Consider the following 23,306-nt stretch of genomic DNA (forward strand, 5'->3'; position numbering starts at 1 on the left):
CTATAAACAGGATTTCCCATCATGCCTCTGTGACTGTGAGGTCATTAACCCTTTAATGTGTCCGCTGCAGGAGATCCACAGTAAACAGAAGAGCGGCGTGGTGGAGGACTCGCCTCGCCGCGGCCCAGAATCCCTCCCTGTGGGACACCATGACATCATCACTGACATCGCCACCTTCCAGACGACGCAGGGCTTCATCGTCACCTCGTCCAGAGACGGCATCGTCAAAGTCTGGAAGTGAGGTCACGCCACCGACTCACGAACAGTACACACACACACACACAGAACATGTGTGTACCTCATGTGGACTCTGATCTGTGATGGATTGAGACAGGAAGTGACATCATCCATTCACTCGTTACAGTTTAAATGAATGAACTTATCTTCAGCATTTCCCCTGTAGTTGATGAACACCTCCTCCCATTGGCTGCTTCTGATGATGCGTAACAGTCACGCGTGGCTTCCTGTTCCTCCCCGTCATATCTACACAGCGAGGCGGCAGCTGTCAGAGAACATTATTAATCTGTGCCCTCAGTACGCTTATTTTGACTTCTGTTAAAAGACGTCAACGCTCACACAGAGTTTAACGACCAACACATGAAGTCATCTCAGTTTGAATCAGAATCACAACTTCAGTAAATGAAAGTCGTCCACAGCGACTGTGTGAAAGAGACGAGGACAGATGGCGTCAGATTTAGACCCTGTCTGCATGCACACAGGTATTTTTGAAAACTGACATTTTCCTTTCAGGCTTAAATGAAATATTAAGTCACTGAAGGCCAAAACACACCGGAGGCAAACGCTCACATCAGAAAATACACCCCGGTTATTCTCAGTGTACAAGTGTTTGGGAAATGATGACATCATCTCCTCAATTTGCACATACCCATCTTTGCTTTGTGTCATTAGCACGCTCCAGAAACAACAACAGTGGCGACCAACTTGCTTGTTCGTTAGCACTGTTGGTTCTAATGAAGCCGAGACGCCGGACGGTTCGTTACACAGAACCATCTGAGAAGTGGATTAGATGAACCATCTTTTTGTCACCGTCTGTCACACGCTAACTTCAGTCAGATCAGATCATGGAGGATATGACGTCACAGAGACAGTCAGTGTCAACATCTGTTTGATGGAGAGGCCTCAGTGTCGTTCTCTGCTCTTCCTTCATTAAAGAAACGCTCTCCTGTTCTGATTTACTGAAGCTGCTGCAGCATCAACGCTGCGACTCTGCCGTCACACAGCTAAACCTCAGCTGTAGCTGCCAGTCGCTCCTCACAGGACGTCACTGCTGGTTCAGACACAAACTTGAACCTTGATTAAATGGATTCTCACATGATCTTGTGACATCATGAGAATTCAGCTGCTTTACACTGAGACTTGATGTTGCTGCGCCACTGTGCAGACGAGCGGAGGTGTCTGCTGGGCTCAGTGTTGTTCGGTACAGCTCAGCATCTGCCGTTTAAAGTCCTCCAGAAACAACATGTTTGGAACGTTGTCATGGGCTCCATCACCACTGACTGACTCGACAAGCGTTTGGAGCTGTTTTTGCGTTTTAGTGTGGATGGAGATGTTTTGTAAAGTGAAGGTCATATGAATGGATTGTTTTTTTATATCAGTTTTCAGAAATACCTGTCTACATGTAGACAGAGCCTGAGTCTTTTCAGGGCACACATTTCTCATACAGGGAATAAAATCTGCATATTGAAGTCAAATGATATAAATCATAGTGAAATATAGTTACATAAAAACATGAATTACTAAATTAGAAAACTACTAACCACACGTTCTCTGGGACACCTGCTGCTCTCTGCAGACTCAGCGTCTGCTCCAGTCCTCTGACAGGAGGAGGTCAAACTGGTCCTGAACCTGCTCTTTACATTTCACCTGAAATTATTCACAGTGGTTCACACAAAATCTATCGATTTTAGCTTTTAGACGTGATGGATGTCGTTTCCATGAGAATCTTTTCACGCCCCTAAAAACAGTTTATCAGCAGCCTCAACAATAACATTAACACAACCACATGCACCTGTTCTTCATCTCTCTGTGTCCTCTTCGGTCTGCGCTGTAGACTTTGTACATACGTTATTTTAAAATCTGAGTAATATAAAGTTTGATTTGAAACTTGTGTAAAATATCAAAGATGCATTTTGTTGCTGCAGAAATGTTACAAACTGCAGATGAACCATGTGACCTGCATTTCAGTGTTTGTCCGTTCACTTCAATAAACTCAGCAGCAAAAAAAAAATCTCCTCATGATTTTGTTTCATCCAGTGAAATGATCGATTCGAGGTTTGTAATAAAGTTACTGGGTTCATAGAAATAATTGTAATTACTAGTAATAATTTAACATTCGGAGGCTGTTCAGTGTTTCAGCTTTATGCTCATAATTATTTTAAGAGTGACTCAAACTGTGGTACTTCTCTTTTTGTAAGGCATCTTTATTTTGTTAACCTGAAGCCTATTTTCTCGTGTTTCTGTCTGAGTAACCAATGAGTAGTGTAGAGAGAGAGCGCTGCAGCAGGCAGCCAGGAAACGGACTGAAATGTGACATTGAGGGCGTGTTCGCACCGCCTGTTATTGTACATCCACTGATAGATTCTCAGATTGTTATTCTGTGTCTGACAGCATTATAGACAGGATCCTACAGAGATAGAGCTTTATATTAAAGAGTAAGTTCCTTTTTATTTAAGCAGAAACAGCCCTGAAATCTCAATCACCAAATTCACCAGACTCCATTTAAATAAACCTAATTTTATCACTGTAAAACAGACTTCATTCAGAGCTGGTACATGAACCCAAAACAACTTCTGAGTCCCCAGCTTGTTTTCCATCGCTGGCAGACTTGTTTGTCCCTGTGAACGCAACTTCCCTCTTTCCTTCCTTCAACCACCTTCTTGAAAATGTCGGTGTTGCTAATTTGTGCATATTCAAAAACCTGTTTATATTCAAGTCTTTCAGAAAGTTTAAAAGTTACATGAAGTTAAGAGACGTAAGAAATATGGGCTTTTCTTTTGGGCACCTCGACCTGAAACTGTTGGCGAGATGGTTTGTGCACGTCTGCATCACAACATGCAGACCTGACTAAACAGACACACAGCCGTGTGACGCAACTGTTAAAACCCCCAGCTGAGACACATAATCTGCACACACTGTTTACATGTCCAAATACTGATATTAAAACCAGAATAACACCATAGCCCATGTCTTAATCAGAAAAAGGCCTGATTGAGAGTATCTGAACAGAATGAGCTGTTTACATATTCTGAGTGATAGTTGAATATCAGTCACTGTAAACTGCAGTGTGAGAACAAAAACTGACCGCTGGAGCAACAGCAACAACTGGAGGCCTAGAGCTCCTCCTAAAATATGCTGAGAAATGCCAGAGTCTGTTTTAACAACATCTGACCATCAGCTAATCAGCAGGTTGTTCACCTCCCCCGCCAAGATAAAAGTTCTCTGTAGTTTAAACATCATCTGGTTTCAACAATCAAATAAACAAACTGTGCGTCAGGTTTTCTTAAATTCTTTATTGTTTGTTTTTTACAGGAAGCACCATTGGTCGGTTTGATAAACCACAGACAGTGATCTCAGGTCCAGACAGACGATGACAGAGACTGAAACCTCGACACGTTTTCAGACCTTTTAAGGCTCAAACTGGGACTTGAGTCGCTCTGCAGCCACTTAAGGCACGACGTGTTTATCTCTGTGAATAACTGAACAATGATCAGGTCTGTGTAGCGGCAGCAGCTCGACCTCAGTTTGATCCTTTTAAAGAGAAACTCTGACTCTTAGGGCTCTAGTTTCGCAGACCGGGCGAGGCGGGGGCGCAGCGCACCTGCACTTCGCCAACTGGGTGTGGCCAGGCGGATTTTGCAAGTTTGGCACACCGTGCGCGCTGGCGCAGCTACTCCTCTTTCCCACCTCCGTCCCTCCTACCGGCGCAAGTCGGAAAGAGGGAGGAGAGAAGGCGTGGAGTGGGTTTTACACACAGCACACCAATCAAATGAGCCCCTCTCCTCCCCCTTAAATGCGCCGCGCAAAGGCGTAATGAGAGTTTACTCAATTCGCCATGGCAGAAGAGAGCAGCAGCGTCAGACGGCCAAACTTCTCCCAGGAGGAAACTGATGTTTTGCTCCGGGAGGTCCAAGCTCACAGTGTCCGAATATACGGAACTGCGAGCAGACCTCCACGGGCTGATGATGCAAAGGTAGCCTGGGAGGAGGTCACCACAGTTGTAAATCAATGATGCATTTCTCTCGTGCGCGCGCTCTCTCTTTCTCTCTCGCAGTCTCACTCTGTTTCTTTTCTTTTGACTTTTCTACGATGACAGATGTTGAATATATACTCCCTATCTGATGCTGTGGCTGTTTGTGGTTGGCTGAGAGGGATGTGAACTCATTAGTTTGCAGCTGTGTTAATCAAATCAGGTTGGGTTTCCATTACGCGTGCCAAACGTGCCAAACGGTGCCAATCCCCTTTGATCTGACATCAGATGTGACGGGACAGTCGATATAGAGATACATTTATGTGCTGATTGCAGATAGTTGCATTAAATAGTGGTTTTGTGGCTATTTATTGCATCGTTAATGTGCCTGATATTCTGGAAACCTGCCTGTGAGGTTTTGGTGACGTGTGCGCACTGTCCGCCGGTCAGCCAAACTTTGACTTACACCGGCTGCGCTCCCCCTACGCTGACAGTAGACCTGGTTTCAGATGGCGAGCTTTTAGCGCACCTTCGGCGAAGCCTTTTGGCACGAAACTGTCACTGTACCAAGCTGGATCTGTGGACACCTCCCCCTGCTGCGCCACCACACCCATCTCAGCGCACCTCGGTCTGCCAAACTACCAAACTGAGCGCGCCTCGGGTTAGTTCTGCGCGGGGTTCGCCACCCTGCGCCACCTGCGCTGCGCCGGTAAACTAGAGCCCTTAGTTTCAAAGTTTGGTCCGTCAGCTGACACAGTTTTATTCAGCAGCTTGTTCTCTCTGTTTTTTGGGGGGAATTCTGGGAGTTTCTGTTCTACTGTCTGAAACATGATGCATCACAGGCTCTTTAACGGCTGAGTCAGTTTATAGACAGTAAAACGTGGGAAGATGTAGAAGTTCTGACAGAGTAAACGAGCAGCTTTGGTCCCGAGTCCTGCACTTTGTGTTTCAAGTCCTAAACAAGTCATTATTTGTCTGGTTGGAAGAGAATATTGAGTCAAAGGTCTGAAGTCATGAGTCAAGTCTTTTGATTTTGCCAGATTGAATCTACAGTGAGCCCCAGTCAGCGCCGCCTCAGATCTCAGCTTCATAACTGATGACCAAAACCCTGCAAGCAAGACTCAGATACTTTGCCTCGTGTCTGGAAACTGTGTCATTGCAAAGTGGCTGAGTTACAAAGTTGGTCGTAAAAACTGGAGCTGATCATCATGAAATAACACTTTCATATCTTCTATTATAAAAACTTTAAAATTAACGTCACTAACTTTATGAAAAATTGAAATCCTAAGACTCTATGATAATACGTTTGTACTGAGTGCCTTTAAATTGACTGTGTTCACCTGCAGTTACACTTCCTGTTCGTCTTTGAGCAGCTGCATGTGGGTCAGTCGTTTACAATCCGTGATGTAAAAAGGCGTGTTGTGGAGCTCATTTACATAAACACACTGTAAAGATATACTACGCAGGATTTCCTTTGCAAACACGTAACCTCTCAGTCATCACTTCTGACCCTCTCTCTGTGTGCAGGTGTTTATCTGCAGAGGCTCCGCCCTCTGCCTGTTTATGGGCGTGTACCCCTGCAGCCCTGAGGTGAGGGCGGGGCTTTATAAAACCTTGCGAGGTTCAAGACCGTAAGCAGCACGCAGAGACACAGCGCTGAAAAACGGAAATACAGGGACGCAAAACAAGAGTGAATCTGTGGTTGGCTTTTATTTTCACTTTGGATGGCGAGCGTGTTCACAAACACTAACTGACAATCCTGCATAGTTTACCTTTAAAGGGACAGTTTGGATTTTTGAAGCAGGGTTGTATCAGGCACGTATCAACAGTCAGTTTGGAGAAGAAGGCTGGAGTCTAACATGAGAGATCAGCAACACACTGCTGTGGACAGGGTCAGCAACAAAACTTCGCCAGCTACAAAAATCAGTGTCACTTAAAGAGAACGCTGTACTGAGAGTATTTTATCAGCTTTACCTCGCTGTCAGAAAGTCTGTTCTGACAGGGAAGCTGTTAAAGGCTTCAGTTCCCCATCTATGCTCTCGTCAAGGCCAGACTCCATTTAAAAAAACAGTAATTTAGGCTCGCTGAACACAGGAGCTGCTGGTCGACTGCTGCCTCGATCGGTTAGTTTGTTTGTGTTATTGTGTGACTTTGCTGAACCAGGCAGCAGTCAACGAGCAGCTCCTGTGTTCAGTGAGCTTAAATCAGTGTTTTTCTCAGTGGAGTCTGGCTTTGAAGAGAGCGATGTTACAGCCTCATTTTCCTGTTGGGAATCAGTGTGTGACATTTAAGTAAAGCCATGAAAATACTCTAAATATAGTGCACACTTGAACTGATACTGATTTTTTTAAAGTGGTTAAAATATGTTTTGTTGCTGACCCCTCCTCATCAGTAGAGTGCAGAGCCTCCATGTTGGACTCAGGCCTGCTTCTTCAAACTGGGGGCGTGCTGACAGCTCCTGTGTGTAATATACTGTCTATGGATAAGTCCTCAGACAGCCCCACTTGCAAAAGATCTGATCTGTCCCTTTAATGTTTGTCATTTCTGTGATTCCTTCAAACATTCATTCTGAGTCTCAACACACTTATATTCATCAGCCTCCACCTGCTTCATAGAACTAGCACCTGATGTGAAGAAAACAAAAGTAACCTGTAAAGACATTTGAACAGTGTCCAGCAGTTCAAGAGTTTTTTATTGCAAGATGTTGAAGGTTTTAAAAAAAGAGCTTTGAGGGATTAAAACATGCATGTTGAAGGAAAAATGACTAAAAGCTGCAGAGCTCTGGAACAGTTGAAACTTTCCCTGAAGGCGTTTTAGCAGAAACTAGTTAGCAGTTTAACGTCCCAGACCCACCGCAGCTGTGAGGAACGGCTTTAAAATAATGCACACTAAGTTTCTGTGGTGTTTTTCCTTGAAGATGCATGTTGTCATGTTCTCTGAAGGTTTCGCTGACACACATTTGGTGTGCAGCGGTGATTTTGTGTTTTCTGTCCAACTGATGTGGAGCCGACGTCCTCACCGACTCTTCGTCAGACAGAGGTTCTCACACTCCTCCTGTGTCTGGAAGCGGTTTTCGTTTCCGCCGCAGCCGCCGTACCAGAAGCGAGAACACTCCCTCTGCTCGGTGTCAAAGAACCACATCATGGTGTAGTTCTGGCAGCTGCCCTGGTCCTGGCTCAGGAAACAGCTGTCTGTATGAAGAGCGGAGGAGAGAGGTACAGTCAGCATCACTCAGCATTTCTCTGTGACAACGTCCTCTGAGTTTAAAGCACCACACTGAGCGTCATGTCTGTTTCATCAAACTGACGACTCATTTTGTTTGATTTCATTCCTGCTGAGCATTTTCTGAATCATTCATCAGGTTTGGGATTATTGTCTGTCCTTCAGGCAGCCTTTGGTTTCAGTTATTCTCCAAGAAAATCAGCTGCCAGGGACTTAAAGGGATAGTTCGGACTGTTTGATGCGGATGTCTGTTGGCATGGCCCCAATTTGGAGAAGCAGGAAGGAGTACTGATGTGGATGGGAGCAGGAACCAGAGTTCCTTTGTAACCGGACTGAGACCACCTCTTCAAGAAGGTCTCAGTCCGGTTGTTTTGGTGCACACCTGAGTGTGATTGCTGTGTTCACACCTGCCCAAACGGACCGCACTGAGGGGGCAAACGAACTGGAGTTTGAATGAACTGAACCAAACAGGGCAGGTGAGAAATCACCCTAAGATTAAGCAGTGAAAATATTCTAAATATAGTGTACAATTAAACTGAAATTTTTTTTTTAGTTGGCTAAAATACAATTTGTTGCTGACACCGTCCACAGCAGGACATTGCTCTGCTTTATGTCGAACTCCAGCCTGCTTCTCCAAACTGGGGGAACGCTGACTGAAATCCACTGTATCTAATACACTCACTGTGGATACTTGATACAACCCCACTTTAAAAAAATCTAAACTGTCCCTTTAAATTTTACTTTCAGGCACCTAACCGTAAAGAGACTAAATTTTGTGATCTGCATGTTGATTTTCACTGGAGTTCCTTCTTCCAGGAAACTGGTAAACAATTAAATCACAACTGAAAATGCTCATCAGGACACAAACACATTCTTTGTAGTTAATGAGCTCAAACACCAGCGCGGTCCATTAACACAAAACAGTCTTTACCTTTGGAGGCGAAGCTGGCGAGCTCCGGTGTGGGCAGGATGTTTGGATCTGTGAGAGACGACACAGTCAGTCAGCATGGAGCTCCAGGTATTTAACCAACAACACGTCATCACACACTGCAGCATCACTGAGTCTTTATTCTGCTGTCCATGCTTCCTTTACATCGTCACTGACCGAGCTCACACCAGCGTGAATTAAATTAAAGCAGGAAGTGAGCTAGTTACTAATAATGTGAATGTGAACGTGAGCAGAGACTTCATCATGAAAAACCCAACATGGATGTGTTTAAAAAACATTTGAGGATTTACACTGAAATGTCTGTAACTAATGGAGAGAGACAAAACTTGACGAGTAGAGTTACTGTGCTCACTGTAGTAATTAATTACCCTGTAATTTCCCAGTAAATACCTGTGGTTGTATTAACATTAAAAACTTAAAGTGAAAAAATGTTGTTATAGAATCTGTTTCAATCTTCATTTATCTTCCACCATGTAAAGTCATATTGTGATGAAGACAGAGACAGCGAGCAGTACAGACAAAATATTAAAGTTATAAGACGAGATGAAAAAGACGAGACACTGTTAATATCGAACATTCAGCCTGACGTAGAATCAAAGTGTCAGTTAGTTAAAACATTCATATAAGAAGCGTTCACGTGAGGCAGTCCACAGAAACAGTCAGGACTTACTGCGGGCGCCACATGTCCGGAAACATTCATTTTCCGTTTTAAAGCGGTTGGCGTTACCGCCGCAACCGCCATACCAGAAGGGAGAGCATGCACCGATGTCTTTGTCAAAGAACCACTGTTGGACATACTGCGCACACTGGATACCAATATCAGCATCCAGCTGACACTGGGCTGAAAGCAGAACACACACATTTACTACAAACACGAACAACAGTCCTCTGGAGCAGCAGCTCTGTAACCATCAGAAAACCTGCACTCGTCCACTGCGAGCGCACTATGCTTTAATATGATCTTAACTTTGATATTTAATATTAAAATGAACTGACTCTAGTCTGTAAAACATACATGTTAAGACCTGCTGCTCCGAAGAACACATGCAGTCTGATGAGGAATACATGTCGACATATGAATCATTCCAGACAAACAAACACCAAACGGATTTAGTCCGATTACAGTTCGATATAACAAGGAAAGTGTAAAGAAAAGATTTAATACAACACAGCTGATAAATAAAAGAGATGAGATAAAGACAGAAACATACAGCATGCATTCAGAGAACATATCAGTAACAACTAAAAACTGCAGGTTTGAGACAGTTTTCATTCATTTCATTTATTGACCTGCTACTGACAGAAAACTTAACGTTTGTGGCTGTACTGCAAGTTTGGATATTGTGGCGAGTAATGAAGACTCCAGCCTCTAGGGGGCACTAACAGGGCTGAAGACTTCAAGGCCTCTAGTCTCAGGTCTCTGGTAACCAGTCACCAGGCTGATCCATAAGCTCCAGGATTTTCTTCCCTTTTACTGCAAAATATCTCAATACATGTTTATTAATTAAGTGGGTGGGGAGTGTTTATACGTGGCCTTTTATATTTATATTTGTATACAACATTATTCTATAACAATGTTATACTAGACTATATACTAGACCGTCAGACTCATGATGGAAAGTCTGTGTCATAGTGCAGTATTCCTTAACAAGTTTCCTAATAATGTATGCCATTAAAACAAAAGTGAAGTATGCACTTAAAAATTGAAATGTGTCATAAAAGTATTGTAAGTCATAAAAATGCCCAAAATATCCTAGTATAGTATGTTATTGAAATGCCAAAAAAGAAAAAAGTCATTTTATACGAACCATAAAAATGCCAAAAAAAAGTCATTGCATAGTGTCTTAAAAAAAGCTTAAGAAGTTATCGTGTAGTCTGTTAGTTAAAGAAAATGCAAAAATGGTCATAGTATACTTTGTCAAAAAAAAAAGAAAAAAAATGTGAAAAACCTCATAATATAGCATGTGGAAAAAACTGTTAAAAATGTTGTAAAAACTGAAAAGAAAATCATAGAAATAGTATGTCGAAAAATGTCATAGTATAGTATGTTGAAAAAACTGAAAAAAAAAAAATCATCATAGTATAGTATGCTGAAAAAAATGAAAAAAAAAAAAAAATCATAGTATTGTATGTCGAAAAATGTCATAGTACAGTCCCTCCAGAAAAACGCGATTATGCGATCGCATAATTCAATGCATAATCAGCCAAAGTCTGCATATTCATGCGGGGACCGCATTTTTTCAAAGATGCCGTACTTTCGCCGCATAAATCGCCGATTTCCGCGTAAAATGTGCAAAATATGCGGGGCTTGCATGATTTCATAATCTCGCATTTTCGTTGCAAGAGGGGTTTTCCTTGTGAATGCTCTCTGTAAACAAACAACAACTGTTGTGTCTCTCTGAGGCTTGCTGTGCGCGTCACGTGATGAGACAGAGCGCGCACTAGGCAGAGTCAGTGTGATGTTTCTTCTCCTCCTGTGGGGAGGAGGGAAGAAACCTTCCAGTGAAATAACTCTCGATCTAAAAGAACTGGTTATGATTTTAGGCATGAATGTGGGATTCGGCCTCAGAGTTGCACTGCGGTGCCAAAGAGCGTGTGACAGGTCTCTGTCGCCTGACTCCTTTCAAAAAGCGCTTAACCAGCGGGTGCGCAAAACTGGATCTCTCTCCATAGCCTTCATGACATAATATATATATTTTATTTATTTATTTTTACATAAGTTGTAGCATATTCTAGCTACAGAACTTGTTTGACTCAGCAATGTTTTGTAAGTTTGAGCTATGTGTTTATTAAGGTCTGAAATAAAACAAGATGAGAACTTAAATATTCCCTGCACTTTCTGTGATGTAGTATGCTTGCTTATCATAGGAAGTAATTAGAAATGACTACATTTAGGTAGTAGCCTAGTGAGAACAGGGTGTTGGGGGAATCACTTTTTTCCTCTTTTTCATCAAACCGCAGTTTTTGCAAGTTCCCGCAATTTTTGCAAGTTCCCGCAATTTTTACAAGTTCCCGCAATTTCATCGCATGAAATTGCATAAATATCCCGCACATTCCATCGCATAATCAAGGATTTTTGCCCGCAACAATCACAAAAAAACTCCATTTCCATTTTTCTGGAAGGACTGATAGTAAAGTATGTTGAAAAAACTGAAAAAAAATAAATAAATCATAGTATATGTCCAAATAATAAAAAAAAATCATGGTATAGTGTGTTGAAAAATGTCTTAGCATAGCATGTAAAAAAAAAACTGAAAAAAAAAAAAAAAAAATCATAGTATAGTGTGTTGAAAAATGTCATAGTACAGTATGTTGAAAAAAACTGGGGAAAAAAAATCATAGTATAATATGTCCAAAAACAAATTAAAAAATCATGGTATAGTGTGTTGAAAAATGTCTTAGCATAGCATGTCAAAAAAACTGAAAAAAAAAATAAAAAAAATCATAGTATAGTGTGTCGAAAAATGTCTTAGCATAGCATGTCAAAAAAACTGAAAAAAAAAAAATAAAATAAAAAATGATAGTATAGTGTGTCGAAAAATGTCATAGTACAGTATGTTGAAAAAACTGGAAAAAAAAAAAATCATAGTATAATATGTCCAAAAAAAAATTAAAAAATCATGGTATAGTGTGTCGAAAAATGTCTTAGCATAGCATGTCAAAAAAACTGAAAAAAAAATAAAAAATCATAGTATAGTGTGTCGAAAAATGTCATAATACAGTATGTTGAAAAAACTGAAAAAAAAAAAATAAAAAAAATCATAGTATAATATGTAAAAAAACAAAACAAAAACATGGCATAGTATGTCAAAAAATGTCTTAGCATAGCATGTCAAAAAAACTGGAAAAAACAAACAAAAAAAAACATAGTATAGTGTGTCAAAAAATGTCATAGTACAGTATGTTGAAAAAACTGGAAAAAAAAATCATAGTATAATATGTCCAAAAAAAAAACAAAAAACCATGGCACAGTATGTCAAAAAATGTCTTAGCATAGCATGTCCAAAAAAACTGGGAAAAAAAAAAAAAAAAATCATAGTATAGTGTGTCGAAAAATGTCATAGTACAGTATGTTGAAAAAAATGAAAAAATAAATAAAATAAATCATAGTATATGTCCCAAAAAAAAAAAAAAAATCATGGTATAGTATGTTGAAAAATGTCTTAGCATAGCATGTCAAAAAAACTGGGAAAAAAAAAAACTGGAAAAAAAAACATAGTGTGTCGAAAAATGTCATAGTACAGTATGTTGAAAAAACTGAAAAAAAAAAAAAAAAAAAAAATCATAGTATAATATGTCCAAAAAAAATTAAAAAATCATGGTATAGTGTGTCGAAAAATGTCATAGTATAGTATGTCAAAAAAACTGAAAAAAAGAAAAAAAAAAAAATCATAGTATAATATGTAAAAAACAAAAAAACACATGGCATAGTATGTCAAAAAATGTCTTAGCATAGCGTGTCAAAAAAACTGAAAAAAATAAAAAATGATAGTATAGTGTGTCGAAAAATGTCATAGTACAGTATGTTGAAAAAACTGGGGAAAAAAAAAATCATAGTATATGTCCAAAAACAAAAAAAAACATGGCATAGTATGTCAAAAAATGTCTTACCATAGCATGTCAAAAAGCTGAAAAAAAAAAATAAATCATAGTATAGTGTGTCGAAAAATGTCATACTACAGTATGTTGAAAAAAACTGAAAAAAAAAAAAAAAAAAAGAAATCATAGTATAATATGTAAAAAACAAAAAAACACATGGCATAGTATGTCAAAAAATGTCTTAGCATAGCGTGTCAAAAAAACTGAAAAAAATAAAAAATGATAGTATAGTGTTTCGAAAAATGTCATAGTACAGTATGTTGAAAAAACGGGGGAAAAAAATCATAGTATAATATGTCCAAAAACAAACAAAAAAAAAAACATGGCATAGTATGTCAAAAAATGTCTTAGCATAGCATGTCAAAAAGCTGAAAAAAAAAAAAAAAATCATAGTATAGTGTGTCGAAAAATGTCATAGTACAGTATGTTGAAAAAAACTGAAAAAAAAAAAAAATCATAGTATAATATGTCCAATAAAAAAAATGTCACAGAATATTATATTTAGAAATTACTGAAAAACGTCATAGAATAGCATGTTAAAAAATGTCATAAGGGTAGGTGTGTTCTTCTTTGTGTTGTCCCCTGTGTTTCTCCGTAGAGCCTCGCCACAGGTTCTGCCCTTGCCCTCCTTGCTGTGAAGAGAGGTTGACTACATTGGCATCTATTCTGCTCAGGACGTGTTGGTTAAAAGGCCTGGAGAGCATAACAGTTGGGACCAGTGGGCAACTTTGGCAGCTTCAGTGCTGTGTGTTGGTCATAGTTTGACAATACCTGACTTATGGTGTACCGTAATGAGGAATCTCTACTCGCGTCTGGAAGGACAGTGTTGACAGTGTTATGTTGAAATATTTCATTTGAATGAGTAGTTAACCTGTTTATTTAGTTCACTTTCTTTAAATTTGAAAGAAAGTAATGTTTAGTTAATGCTAACTTCATTTGCCTTTCTTCATTGTGTAAATAAACTTTTTTTTTTACCAATACATCTGTTTCTCCCCCTGCCTCATTTCATTGTTACTTTACTATGACATTTTTCCTAAAGTAGAGTATGTGGAGAAAAATGGAAAAAAAAAATGTCGACATTCGAAAAATGTTACAGTATATCATGTCCAAAAACTTCACAGTATAGTATGTAAAAAAAAAAACCCCGTCATAGTATAGCATGTCGAAAAATGTCAAAGTCTGTTATGTCGAAAAGACTGAAATTAATGTCATGTTGAAAATACAGCAATAAAACGTCATAGTATAGCATGTCAAAAAAACGGGGGAAAAAAGTCAGTATAGTATGTCGAAAAACGTCATAGTATAGCATGTCCAAAAAAAAGAAAAAAATTCATAGTATAGCATGTCCAAAAAAAAGAAAAAAATTCATAGTATAGCATGTCCAAAAAAAAGAAAAAAATTCATAGTATAGCATGTCGAAAAAAACTACAAAAAAAGCAGTCAGAGCAGGGCAATTAGAAAAAAACTTAAAAAAAACATCATGATATAGTATGTCCAAAAACGTCACGGCATAGTATATAAAAAAAACTGGAAAAAATGTCATAGTATAATGAGTCAAGGAAAATGGAAAAAAACGTCATAGTATGGTACGTCGAAAAAACGGAAAAAAAAAAAAAGTCATAGCATAGTATGTCAAAAAAACTGAAAAACAAAACAAAACAAAAACGTCATAGTATAGTATGTCCAAAAAACTGAAAAATACGTCATAGTATAGTATGTCGAAAAAAACTAAAAACATGTCATAGTATAGTATGTTGAAAAATGTCATAGTATAGCATGTCCAAAAAACTACAAAAGCCGTCAGAGCAGGGCAAGTCGTCATAATATAGTATGTCGAAAATCTTAATAGTATATTATGTTGAAAAATGTCAGTGTAGTAAGTCGAAAAAGCTGCAAAAAAAAAGTCATAGTATAGTAAGTTGAAAAAAATGAGAAAAATGTCATAGTATGTCGAAAAACAAAAAAAAGTCATAGTATAGTACGTCGAAAAAACTTAAAAAAAAAACCCCTGTCATAGTATAGCATGTCGAAAAATGTCATAGTATATTATGTCGTAAAGACTGAAATTAATGTCATGTTGAAAAGACTGAAATAAAACGTCATAGTATAACATGACAAAAATGTCTTAGTGGAGTAAGTCAAAAAAACTGAAGAAAACGTCATAGTATAGCATGTCGGAAAATGTCGGAAAAAAAACATCATAATGTAGTATGTCAAAAAACGTCGGAGTATAGTAAGTTGAAAAATGTCACAGTATAGTATATTAAAAAAACTGAAAAAAAGTGTCGGAAAAAAAAATACGCATAGTATAGTATGCCAAAAAAACCTGAAAAAACGTCATAGTATTATATTTTTCTAAAATGTCAGTATAGTAAGTCAAAAAAGCTGAAAAATATGTCATAGTATAGTAAGTCGAAAAAACGTCATAGTATAGCATGTCGAAAAATGTCATAGTATATTATGTCGAAAAGACTGAAATTAATGTCATGTTCAAAATACTGAAATAAAATGTCATAGTATAGTATGTCGAAAAATGTCAGTGTAGTAAGTCGAAAAAGCTGCAAAAAACGTCATAGTATAGTATGTCGAAAAATGTCAGTATAGTAAGTCGAAAAAGCTGAAAAATATGTCATAGTATAGTAAGTCCAAAAAACGTCATAGTATAGTAAGTCCAAAAAACGTCATAGTATAGTAAGTCGAAAAATGTCACGGTATAGTATATCAAAAAACTGAAAAAAAAAAAAAAAAAGTCATAGTATAGTCAGTCGAAAAAAAAACCAACGTCATAGTATAGTAAGTCGAAAAATGTCACGGTATAGTATATCAAAAAAACTGAAAAAAAAAAAAAAAAAGTCATAGTATAGTCAGTCGAAAAAACTGAAAAAACGTCATTATAGTATGTCGGAAAAACTGAAAAAACGTCATACTATAGTAAGTTGAAAAAGCTGCAAAAAATGTCATAGTATAGCAAGTCAAAAAAACTGCAAAATAACGTCATAGTATGTCAAACAAACTGAAAAAAACGTCATAGAAAAAAAACAACACAATGTCATAGTATGTCGAAAAATGTCAGTGTAGTAAGTCGAAAAAGCTGCAAAAAATGTCATGGTATATCATGTCAAAAAAGTATTAACTTCATAGTATAGTATGTCCACAAAACTGAAAAATGTCATAGTGTAGTATTTTGAAAAACTGTGGAAGTCATAGAATAGAGGCCTTTTTGTACCACAAATCTTAAACAAATCTTAAACTAATTCTACATCACATCTGCAGTTTTTAGTTAATGTGCCTCATTGTGTTGATTAATTTCATATTTTCAGGTCATAAATCACACAGCACGTGGTGGTTTAAACCAGCATGGAGATCAGTATGTGTTACTTATATGCTCTGATTGTGTGTGTGTGTGTGTTTGGACCGTGGTGTGGGCTACCGTGAGACAGTGAGACAAATGTCTGGCCGTCTCCTCTGGTCAGGGTGTTGATGGTGTCCAGCTGGCCGGTCTCAGTCTTTGGCCTCGTGTGCTCCTGAAACCTCTCCTCCTCCTCCTCCCTGAACTCCTCCTCTTCCACCACTGCCGTCCCCTGACTGGACACACAGCAGCTACCATTACTTCCTGTCATATGTGTTAGCTTTACAGTCCTGAGCTGTCCTCAGAGGAGCCTGCAGTATCTAAATCTTCCCTCTGTCACAACAGAAGCTGTTAATGCTGAATATTTTATTAGTTTCCTCCTCCCACAGAGGTCTACAGGTGCAGCCAACAGTTACTTCCATCATCCCTCTGCACATAAAGTGTCAGAAAATGCAATAAACCTCACAGTTTCTCAGAGAAGGCGATGTTTAGATTTTTTTTGTGTGTGTTCAACGAAGAAATCCAAAGATATGGATGACATATGAAAACAAGAAAAAAAAATCACATTTAAAGGCTGGAACCAGTTCATTTTTTAAAGTATTTTTGCTTAACAGCAATTTTATTTCTTTTTATTATTGGTAATTTTTTTATTATATTTATTCATTTATATAAAAAAAATGATGTGTGAGTGTTTATTTCAATTTTAATATAAATATTTTATAATAAGTTATGCTTATTATTAGTGATATGTCATATACGTCAATACCATTATTCCACATGTACATACAGTATATTTAAGTTGATGTATCATTGTCTCAACCATTAACCATCTTTGCACACATACATGTGCGTACATCTGTACATGCATGTGTTTTTCCTTTTCTTCCAAATCTATTTTCTTATGCATGACTGAACATGTTTATGTATCAACATCTCTCAATAAATAACTACAAAAAACAACACCTGAGTTGTCAGACTGGCTGCTGATTAATTTTCTGACGACTGACTGATTGATTGACTCATTGCTTGAGATCTGCAGCACCGCCTCTATGTGTCACTGTTATTATGGTAGAATGTAACTGTGCAGTTGGAGTTACCCTCCATCTTGGCCCCTCAGCTCGTCACATGTCCGTTTTAAAGAAGGAGGTGGATACGTGTTCATTCCCTCTGAAATAAACACATTCATGCAGTGAAGGACGAGTATTCAGATAGTTAAGTAAAAATATAACACTACATGTGAAAGTACAGCATTCAAAATGTAATGAAGTCAAAGTACTCAAGTATTTTCAGTAAATGTATTTAAAGTATAAAAAGTAAAAGATCTTATGAAGCAGAAACAGGTTATAAATGTGTGTGTCAGTGTCTTCTTACGTTTAAGGGTGGAGAGGAAGACTCTGAAGAAGCGCTGGGCGTAGTCCTGCTCGTCTGCCTTTAGTTTGTCCAAGTGGATCAGGTGCTGTGCTAAGGGCGGGCTGGCCAGCTCCTCCACCTGTGCCCGGTCGTAGCGCTCACTGACTGTCACCACAAACAGCGCCACCCCCTCACACTTGGCCTTCTGGGAGATGTAGCGCAGCTTGGCTTGGTCCTCGTAAGCCGTGCGGGTGCCCACCACGGTCAGCATCACCTTACTCTTTTGGGGCTGGCCGGCCTTCAGGAGCACGTCCCTCAGGGTGAACTCCAGTGTCTGTCCCAGCGCCGAGGAGCCGCCCTGCTGAGTCATGTTCCGCAGCAGGTGGTTCCTCATCAGGTTCTGGTTCTGGTAGGTGCCTAGTCCAAACTCCACCTTGGGAGTCCGGGTGCCGCTCTGTTGGACTACAGCCACACGGGCCTGGTTGCCGGCCCTGCGGGGCTGTGGGCTCACGACCAGCTGCTCTACCACAGAGCCAAGCAGCTGCTGGGCGCCGGCGTACTCATCAGCCTGTATCTCCCTGGAGCTGTCCAACACCATCACCAGGTCCAGATCAACCTGCTGAGGCCGAATTGGTTCCTGGATGAAAGCGCACAGGTCCGAACGTCTGCAGGGGTCTGAACAAACAAGAACCAGTTCTCATCCAGATAAATGTTTAATACTACTCACAGTCTGATCCTTGTATAATTATGGGATATTTCTACAACCTACAAGCATCAAAAATCTCTCAAACAAATAGAGTCGTTCTGTTATTTTGAAAGATGATGTAATCACATACAAACTAAAGTGAAGAATGAGTTTGAATGAATTTCTGACAGAAACATTACCACATGATTTCTATAAGACTTCCATGAGACTGAGCAGGAGCTTGACAGCGTACCGTAACAGATCGCACAGTTCTTGACCTTCCTCAGGTCAGCGGCCATGTCCCTCCCCAGCACGGTGAAGATGGAACGTCCTGAGTCGTCGACCTGATAAGAAACAGCAGCTGTCGTTAATCACAGCTCTGAGAACAGAAGACTGAAGACAAAATCATTTCATTAATCTCCAAACATATTTCCTCTGCTGAAATAATGACAGCGTGGCTGATAATTGAGTATCAGTTTTCATGTCTGGTAGCGGGCGGAGGATGTAATCTGAACCAAACAGGGAGAGGAGGTGCTGAGGGAGTTGGAGTGAAGTCGTGTTTTAGAGCCAAACAAGGAAACCTCCTTCTTGGCAACTCAGACAGAAACAAACACACTGATTGTTTGTAGTTTTTAATAATAATCTGCTTTGTTGTGGCGAATCACATTTGACACATCTCGATCCAGATGTTCACCTGATGAGCTCAGCAGCCAAATGACATTTAGATGTGACAGAGTCCAAGATGGAAGTGAGTTTGTTAGTTTGACCTCACTGAGTCAAAAGGAGAGAAGGTTTAAAGGTACGACATCTCTGGCACGAGGTTTCGTTCACACTCCTCCCTGAGCTGAGCTGGATTTGAGGCATCTGGTGAGGGAAATGTTGACACATGTAGTAGAGATGTTAAAGATAAGTAGGAGGCGGGTGTGAAGCATACAGCCAGAAAACAGCCCTGAGTCAAAAATAACAAAACAAGGCCTCAGACCCTAGACTCAGGCTACGATCACATTAAAAGCATAGTCACATGAGCGACTGCAGGCTGGTGACCATCACCTGCCAGGGTGATAGTCTCTCTCTCTCTCAGCTCTTACGAAGGTAACTGCATTCATCTTGAGGCATCGAGAGCGTCTTCAGACCTGAAGAAGCCTTTTGGGTGAGAGGTGAAACGTCTCCAAGAAACACAGGCAAGACCAGTTGCTTGTGACATGGTGTGATGGAGCGGCCCCATCACTGGCTACGGGCAGCACACACACGCACACACACACACACACACACACACACACACACACACACACACACAATACCCACTCCCCTCTGCTACCTTTCTGTCTCATGAAATGACTCATGCATCTCTCCATTTTCCCTCTTTCCCTGCTGTTTAGTAGCGCAACCAAGGGTGCACACTTGGGTACACTACATTCCTCTTTCATGCATACATTTCTCAGTTTATGGACACTGACTTACCGGGTGACGGTGTGATGAGTGTTCGCCTCGTGTGTCCTGTTTAGTCTGTCAAACCAGGGCGCACTGCTCTTCCAGTATAAATGTGTGAAGCGTCGTGCGTCTCCATGGTCACATGACCTGTCACGTGATTGACGTGACGGTAATTTTGCTTATTTATTAATTTTCTGCATATACATGGGTTTTTGGTGTTTAAAGGGAATATGTCTAAATATGTATATAATTTCTGTGTATGACGTTTGGGTATCCAGAATGATTAACCCCTCATTTGAAGGAGGGTTGAATTTATTGGATTTTTCCCATGTATTATTATGCCTGAGGGGTGTGGCTTCAGGTTTAAAGGAAGCAGTTCAGCTCAGGTAAGGGGAGTCTTGATCTGGTTGCAGAGAAGGCAACATCACTTGGACTTATTTGTGTTTTGGACTGTGAGGTTTTTCCCCTTTGCTGGGTTTTCCTGACTATTGAGGTTTGTTGAAGAACAGTTGGTTTTTTTTGTGTATTCAAACTTTTTTTTGCATTTTTTTCCTGGTTGTTTTTGTAAATAATTCACAATTTGCACCTTGGGAGGCCGGCAAAATAAAAAGCCAAAAACTGGATTTTCCCGACTCTGTCTGTATTTTTGGACTTTTTGAGAGCTGCCAATAGAACCCCGCTACACATGGCACCTAAGATGGTCAAAACTGTTCAATCAAAAAGCAGTGAAGAAAATGTGGTGTTACCTGCGGGACACAAACATCCACAACAGGAGAGAGGAAGGTGACAAGAAAAAGAAGTGGAAATATATGAAAGCAGTTACCTTCTTAAAAGCTTCCACGACAAAGAGAAGGTTATGTCAGCCTATCCAGAAATGTACAACAGCAATGACAATCCCTAATCCCTTTAATAATTGCACTGTATCATTTTGTTGCTCAGGTCGCCCACATTCAACATGAATATCACCCTGGCAGGTGATGGTGACTCGTCTGCATTCGCTCATGTGACCATGCTTTGGTGCGGTCGTAGCCTGAGTTTCTGCCTGACATCCTGACATCCTGTATGGCTGTATGCAGCTTCACACCCGCCTCCTACTTATCTTTAATATCTGTACTACATATGTCAACATTTTCCTCACCAGATGCCTCAAATCCAGCTCAGCTTAGGGAGGAGTGTGATCGAAACCTTGTGCCAAAGATGTCGTACCTTTAAACCTTCTCTCCTTTTGACTCAGTGAGGTCAAACTAACAAACTCACTTCCGTCTTTAACTCGGAGGGAAGTGATTTTAACTTCAAGAAGAATCCTCATGGATGAGAGATGAAACGTCCTCAAGAAACTCAAGTCCAGTTGCTTACGAGATAGCACTTAAGATTACCACGACCAGGATGACTGAGACTCATCACCAACATGTTACTATGCTTCAGACTCAGTGCGTGAACATGATGAACACAACACAAGGTCGTATTTATCTAGAATCATGCCACGACTTTGGATGAAAAATATGGACCTGGTGTGCAAAGGCCTTCAGTGCAGACGTAATCTCAGAGGACACTTTATTTCACACCCAGTGATCAAAGAATATTAGAAGCAAGCCAACACAGATGTTACAGATATTTCTGAAGACAATTCTGACTTCAAACTCAGGCTGGATGTGGTGGATGGTCTCCTACAGGAGGCCCACTGTACTGCAGCCGATTGGATTTAAAGTTGCATCATGTGGGATAGACAGGATTTAATGGAAGCCCTACCTTTCGGGGCTGGTTTACTGAAATTGGCAGAGTAGTGACTTTGTTACTGACTAGTTATTATATATAATATTATATTATTTATTATTTATTAAAAGGTGAGAAGATAAAATATGATCCAGGATGTTCAGTTGGAGTAACAGAAGGTTCATCAGATGAACTAAACAGAGGATTAAAAACAATGAGACAGGATTTTATCACTCTGAAAACTTCAAACTGAAAAGGTACGTACATCTTGTTAGAGAGCAAAAGTGTTTCTAAATGTCTGAAAAGAGACAGAGAGGGAAAACCAAACCTACCTCCATCGCTCGACTGATAGCCGGAGCGTTTTTCAGAGAGATGACTGCTGGGACAATGTTGGAGCCACGGTACTCCATCATGGCTGTGACGATATCATTAGCATCTGCCGCAGGCCCGTTAGAGAGGAAGACGGCCACCTTCCTCATCAGCATTCCTGATCGAGTGCGTTTGAAGAGGTGCTGACCCACGAAGCGCATGGCGGCACCAAGCTGACGACGTTGGGCCGTCCTCTCCAGGGCGATGCTCTTCACAGCTTCGATCAGCTGTTTCTTACGGCGGTAGTCCTGGAAGCGGATCAGGTACTTGGTTTGACTGCTGTAACCCACCACAGCGACGCGAGCACCCGTCGGACAGTTGCTCTCGGTGATGGTGATGTCCTCCAGCAGGGAGAGGAGGGCGGAACGCTGCCTCTCAAAGGTTACCGGGGTCACGTCCTCAGACATGTCCAGACCAAACACGAACTCGGTGGGGTAGGCCGGGCACTCTGACTGATCTGAGAACCAACAAAGAAGAGTTCATGTTGAGGAGTAGAAAAGTAAAACTAAGAATGCCTGAAGAGACGAAGACGGCACACTGAACTCCACTGATCTGATGTTTCAACACAAGAGACGGCCTTGTATATATTTTCTTATACGTATTATATACTGAGCCCTTGTCAGTGAAAACCTGCTTGGTAACAAATGATGATTCTGATACATCCTGTATCTGGTAAATCCACAATCAGTGACATCAACAAGTAACAAGGACACACCTGAGCTCATCTCAGTCAGAGAGAAGGAGAGAATACAATATGTCTATCATGATTTGACACCAGGAGAGACACTACAAACAATAAACTGTCCCAGAAATGTTCAGATGTCTTAGTAAACCATCTTGAGTTTTAAAATTCTCAGTATCCACATTCTCTGATGATTCAGCCCTGGTGTGCTACATTTCAAGTGACTCCGGTTATCAAGGAGACGTAGACAGATTTGTCAGATGATGTGAGGAAGCCCGCTTTATTCTTAATGTAGATAATACTAAGGAGCTTATAGTGGATTTTAAAAGGACAATGCTGAGGTTACCCCAGTCCTGATTAAAGGACAAGTGGGTGAGGTGGTCCCATCCTACAAATACCTGGGTGTTCATGTGCACATGAGGCTGGACCAGAAGGACAACACTGGTTTGTTTTCTTTAAGAGGGTCCAGTCCTGATTGGTTTTTCTCAGGAAGATCAGCTCATTTGACGTCAGCAGGCCTCTTTTACATATTCTTTATCAAGGTATTACAGCAAGTGTTCTTTTCTATGCTGTTGTCTGTTGGGGTGGCAGCATTACCAATCAAGATCAGGATCAAGATAAGCACCAAGATTAAGTTGGGAACTACTGTACTAGTGTCTGGATTGTGTTTATGTCTTTGTCTTTAAACTGTGAATGTCTTTTTGTTTACGATGGCAACAAACCAGTTTCCACTTTGGGGATTAATAAAGT

The 23,306-nt window shown here is 40.2% G+C and overlaps 2 protein-coding genes across 5 annotated transcripts in view; one reads left to right on the top strand and one right to left on the bottom strand.

The window, feature by feature from the left end:
- pik3r4 (phosphoinositide-3-kinase, regulatory subunit 4) overlaps positions 1 to 2,248 on the top strand; it is a 40,088-nt gene extending 37,840 nt beyond the window's left edge. For both annotated transcript variants that reach the window (XM_033640709.2, XM_033640710.2), the window contains one exon: positions 71 to 2,248. In XM_033640709.2, the coding sequence (XP_033496600.2) occupies positions 71 to 241 (171 nt within the window). In that variant the 3' untranslated portion in view covers positions 242 to 2,248. The remainder of the gene's footprint in view (positions 1 to 70) is intronic.
- A 1,262-nt stretch (positions 2,249 to 3,510) lies between these two features.
- The window catches only part of LOC117266434 (collagen alpha-6(VI) chain-like), a 99,321-nt gene continuing 79,525 nt past the window's right edge, over positions 3,511 to 23,306 (bottom strand). For 2 of the 3 annotated variants that reach the window (XM_078171294.1, XM_033641635.2), the window contains 8 exons: positions 21,838 to 22,331; positions 18,615 to 18,705; positions 17,698 to 18,351; positions 17,424 to 17,493; positions 16,408 to 16,562; positions 9,049 to 9,219; positions 8,361 to 8,408; positions 3,511 to 7,398 (listed from right to left, as the gene is read on the bottom strand). In XM_078171294.1, coding sequence (XP_078027420.1) covers positions 7,223 to 7,398; positions 8,361 to 8,408; positions 9,049 to 9,219; positions 16,408 to 16,562; positions 17,424 to 17,493; positions 17,698 to 18,351; positions 18,615 to 18,705; positions 21,838 to 22,331 — 1,859 coding nt within the window. In that variant the 3' untranslated portion in view covers positions 3,511 to 7,222. The remainder of the gene's footprint in view (positions 7,399 to 8,360; positions 8,409 to 9,048; positions 9,220 to 16,407; positions 16,563 to 17,423; positions 17,494 to 17,697; positions 18,352 to 18,614; positions 18,706 to 21,837; positions 22,332 to 23,306) is intronic. The other variant, XM_078171293.1, reaches the window with a different exon arrangement.

The sequence above is a fragment of the Epinephelus lanceolatus genome, chromosome 10 (assembly GCF_041903045.1).
Source record: "Epinephelus lanceolatus isolate andai-2023 chromosome 10, ASM4190304v1, whole genome shotgun sequence".
Classification (NCBI taxonomy): domain Eukaryota; kingdom Metazoa; phylum Chordata; class Actinopteri; order Perciformes; family Serranidae; genus Epinephelus; species Epinephelus lanceolatus.